The following is a 3,991-nucleotide window of genomic DNA, read 5'->3' on the forward strand; positions in this document are numbered from 1 at the left end:
GGCGGAGGTGGGGGGTACAGAGGGTCTTGTTTCGGGAGTTATTTCTTGGGGGGGGGGGGTACAGGATTGGAGCTCCTCGTCTATCCCCAGTCCCTACTAGTATGCGTGTGTATTGGGTTGCGAGGCTGGACAGGACACCTGTCTGTGGGTTGTTTGTCTAAAGAAAAACATRTTTCCCTGTCCAGTGTAACCACTTTCCTTTACCCTATACGGACTGGCCTCGTTAAACACCTAGTTAAACACCACTACATGACCCTATTCTGTGCTATGGGGCCAGATAAASAAATGAGACATTTTAACTACACGTATTACTATGTAACTATGTCATTAGTAGCTATGAAGCAGAATGAATAATCGAAGATGAACCATTGTGTTGACTGTTGGTAGTACTAAACATGTGATTATTATMTTTTAGTTTGTACTCTTTCTCTGTTAGAGAGAGAGTCGTTTAGATGAAGTTAAAGATGCAGCCAATGATCTATACTGAGCAAATATATAAACGCAACATGTAAAGTGTTGGTCCCATGTTTCAYGAGCTGAAATAAAAGATTTTCCGTATGCACAAAAAGCTTATTTCTCTCGTATGTTGTGCACAAATTTGTTTACATCCCTGTTAGTGAGCATTTCTCCATTGCCAAGATAATCCATCCACCTGACAGGTGTGGCATATCAAGAAGCTGATTAAACAGCATGATCATTACACAGGTGCACCTTGTGCTGGGGGACAATAAAAGGCCAATCTAAAATGTGCAGTTTGTCACACAACATGCCATGCAATTGGCATAGTACCAATTGGCACCAAATTTAAACAGTTTTGAAACAAGAGTCATACTTCTGACCTATTTGTGATTTATCCAGTTCAGGTGTGTGTGTGTCTCAGACCTTTAACAAGAGTTTGTGTGACTGGCCGTGAACATATTGGGTATGTGTAACCAGCTGTGTGTAGGTGTGTCTTATAGTTAATTAAGGGGTTGTGTACTCATGCCATACTCTCTGTACCCATGCCTATTAAGGTGTACGTGTTCAGGTGTAAACCATGTTGGGACATCTGAAACCTGGGACAGGGACCACCATTTTGGTCATGATACCCCCATCGCCCGTACCCCGACTCCTTTCAACATGCACCCCCCTAACCATAGAATCAGGTCACGTCTCTGAGTGTGTACACTACCAGTGGGAGTGTGTGTGTGTGTGTGTGTGTGTGTGTGTGTGTGTGTGTGTGTGTGTGTGTCGTGTGTATATTCTTTAATACTGGCAGTGAGAGCACAGAGCAGAGGGCTGTGAAATCGCGAGTGGACTGTGACTCTAGCTGTATCTCTATACACCACTTCTTACACCAACCATAACTCTAAACACCACGTATTGTATGTGACATGTCTCCATATCTATCTCTGGGTGGTAAACTAACAGTCGGTCCTAATGCAATCCCTTTCCCTACCCCCTACCATTAATCCTTCAATGTTTGCAGATCTGTAAGTGTGTGACACCATATTCTCACCTCCTCCCTGGCTATATACCTGACGGGGCCAAACGCTAACTGCCTAACTACACAGTACACTCCAACCCAGCTGGTGTGAGAGACATTGACGTTTCACATACTCTCACCTCAAGGTCGTTGTGTGTGTGTGTGTGTATGTGTGTGTGTGTGTGTGTGTCAGATAGTTTCACCTTCTCCTTGGCCACCTTATGGGAGAATGGACAGGTCCCACCTGTCTGCTTACACGTACCCCTCAGGAACCTGCAGGAACCAATGGGAAGAGTCATCAGTTCACAGAGCAGCCAATCAGAGAGCCCACACAGTCTGTACAGGTGGTTTTGAGGAGATCTGTGCATGTTAGGTGTGTGTGTGTGTTACCTGGTACAGACGGCCACCTTATCAGGATCGTGGATGTAGGGGCAGGTATTGCCACGGTTACACTTGCCAAAGCGGTTGTAGTACATACAGTACTGTTTCTGGGACTTCTTCTGACGAGCGTGCCTGATGATGGCTAGACTCCTCTGAACCGCACGACTGGAAGACAGAACACACACAATCAAGAAAACATATAGTTGTGCAATTATGTACAGGTAGCAGAGGTGTGTGTGTGTGTGTGTGTGTGTGTGTGTGTGTGTGTGTGTGTGTGTGTGTGTGTGTGTATACTAAAGTGCTTACCTAGCCACAAAACGAGTGCTGGAGGGCCGGATGAAAGTGCTAGAGGTGGTGTGGGAGACTTCCTGTGGACTGGACAACCGCACTGTTGTTTGGGGAAAAGAGAGAATGAGAAAAAAAGAAACCGCCTCTATAAAGACTAAAACATTTTTTTTTTAAATGGGTAATATGGCGTTATTAATACACCATTGCGACTGACATATTTTGTGTGAGTGTTTGTGTGTGTGTGCGGACACGCGTGCATGTCCATGTCTGTGTTTACACTGTAGTAGTAGTAGTTTTATTACATTACAGGGTAGGCCGTACTTGGCAGCTAAGAGCTGAATTACTTACATAGCACATACAAGTAATTAAACAGGTAAAGTAAAGCAGTTCAAAATCAGGATGTCAACAGAAGCGGTTTGWTTTCATAGCGTCAACAGCCAATAATGGTCACAGCCAGGGGGAAGTCGTGGGTGAGGATCAGACAATTCTGGAGCCGTTGTTTAGCAGCGCACCTCGCCGTGCCCGACACATACAGCCATCTGTAGCGTAGCCGCTTGACTTTGTAGCCACTCCTCCACAAGTAGCACCCACATGGGTGATGCCCCGGCAGCCGCTGGCACCAGAAAGCTCACCACTCATCAGTAGCCTAGAGTAGGCTATTACAGTCATAAAGCATCTGCCATCACTGCAAGCCATTTCCACTGTGTGCCCAGGCAGATATGACGCAATGACCTGACAGCTATAATTTAATGTTTTAAACGGACATAGTTGATATCTTTGCCATGCTTTCTGTATTTCAAATTACACTAAACCAAAATATAAACGCATCATGTAAAGTGTTGGTCCCAAGTTTCATGAGCTGAAAAAAAAAGATCCCAGAAATGTCCTAACACAAAAAAAACTCTCTCAAATGTTGTGCACAATTCTCTTGACATCCCTTTTAGTGAGCATTTCTCTTTTGCCAAGATACGCCACACCTGTCAGGTGGGTGGATTATCAAGAAGCTGATTAAACCGCATAATCATTACACAGTTGCACCGTGTGCTGGGGACAATAAAAGGTCACTCTAAAATGTGCAGTTTTGTCATACAACAACACAATGCCACAGATGTCTCAAGTTGAGGGAGCGTGCATTTGGCATGCTGACTGCTTGAATGTCCCCCAGAGCTGTTGCCAGAGAATTGAATGGACATTTACAATGCCTTGCAAAAGTATTCACCCCCTTGGTGTTTTTGTTTTACAACCTGTTGTTGCATTACAACCTGTAATTTAAATGGATTTTTATGAGGATTTCATGTAATGGACATACACAAAATAGTCAAAATTGGTGACGTGAAATGAAAAAAATAACCTGTTTAAAAAATAAAAATAAAAAAAATGAAAAGTGGTCCGTGCATATGTATTCACCCCCTTTGCTATGAAGCCCCTAAATAAGATATGGTGCAACCAATTACCTTCAGAAGTCACATAATTAGTTCCACCTGTGTGCAATCTAAGTGTCACATGATCTCAGTATATATACACTTGTTCTGAAAGGACCCAGAGTCTGCAATACCACTAAGCAAGGGGCACCACCAAGGAGCTCTCCAAACAGGTCAGGGACAAAGTTGTGGAGAAGTACAGATCAGGGTTTATAAAAAAATATCTGAAACTTTGAACATCCCACGGAGCACCATTAAATCCATTATTAAAAAATGGAAAGAATATGGCACCACAACAAACCTGCCAAGAGAGGGCCGCCCACCGAAACTCACGGACCAGGCAAGGAGGGCATTAATCAGAGAGGCAACAAAGAGACATAGATAACCCTGAAGGAGCTGCAAAGCTCCATTGCGGAGATTGGAGTATCTGTGTCCA

General features: G+C 44.0%; 1 protein-coding gene across 2 annotated transcripts in view; it reads right to left on the reverse strand.

Annotated features, from left to right (window-relative positions):
- Positions 1-3,991, reverse strand: part of LOC111971192 (zinc finger CCCH domain-containing protein 3) — a 102,929-nt gene that overhangs the window by 16,534 nt on the left and 82,404 nt on the right. For both annotated transcript variants that reach the window (XM_023997983.2, XM_023997982.2), the window contains exons 6-8: positions 2,153-2,234; positions 1,856-2,011; positions 1,669-1,738 (exon numbers count right to left, since the gene is read on the reverse strand). In XM_023997983.2, the coding sequence (XP_023853751.2) occupies positions 1,669-1,738; positions 1,856-2,011; positions 2,153-2,234 (308 nt within the window). The remainder of the gene's footprint in view (positions 1-1,668; positions 1,739-1,855; positions 2,012-2,152; positions 2,235-3,991) is intronic.

This window comes from Salvelinus sp. IW2-2015, linkage group LG13, assembly GCF_002910315.2.
Source record: "Salvelinus sp. IW2-2015 linkage group LG13, ASM291031v2, whole genome shotgun sequence".
NCBI lineage: Eukaryota > Metazoa > Chordata > Actinopteri > Salmoniformes > Salmonidae > Salvelinus > Salvelinus sp. IW2-2015.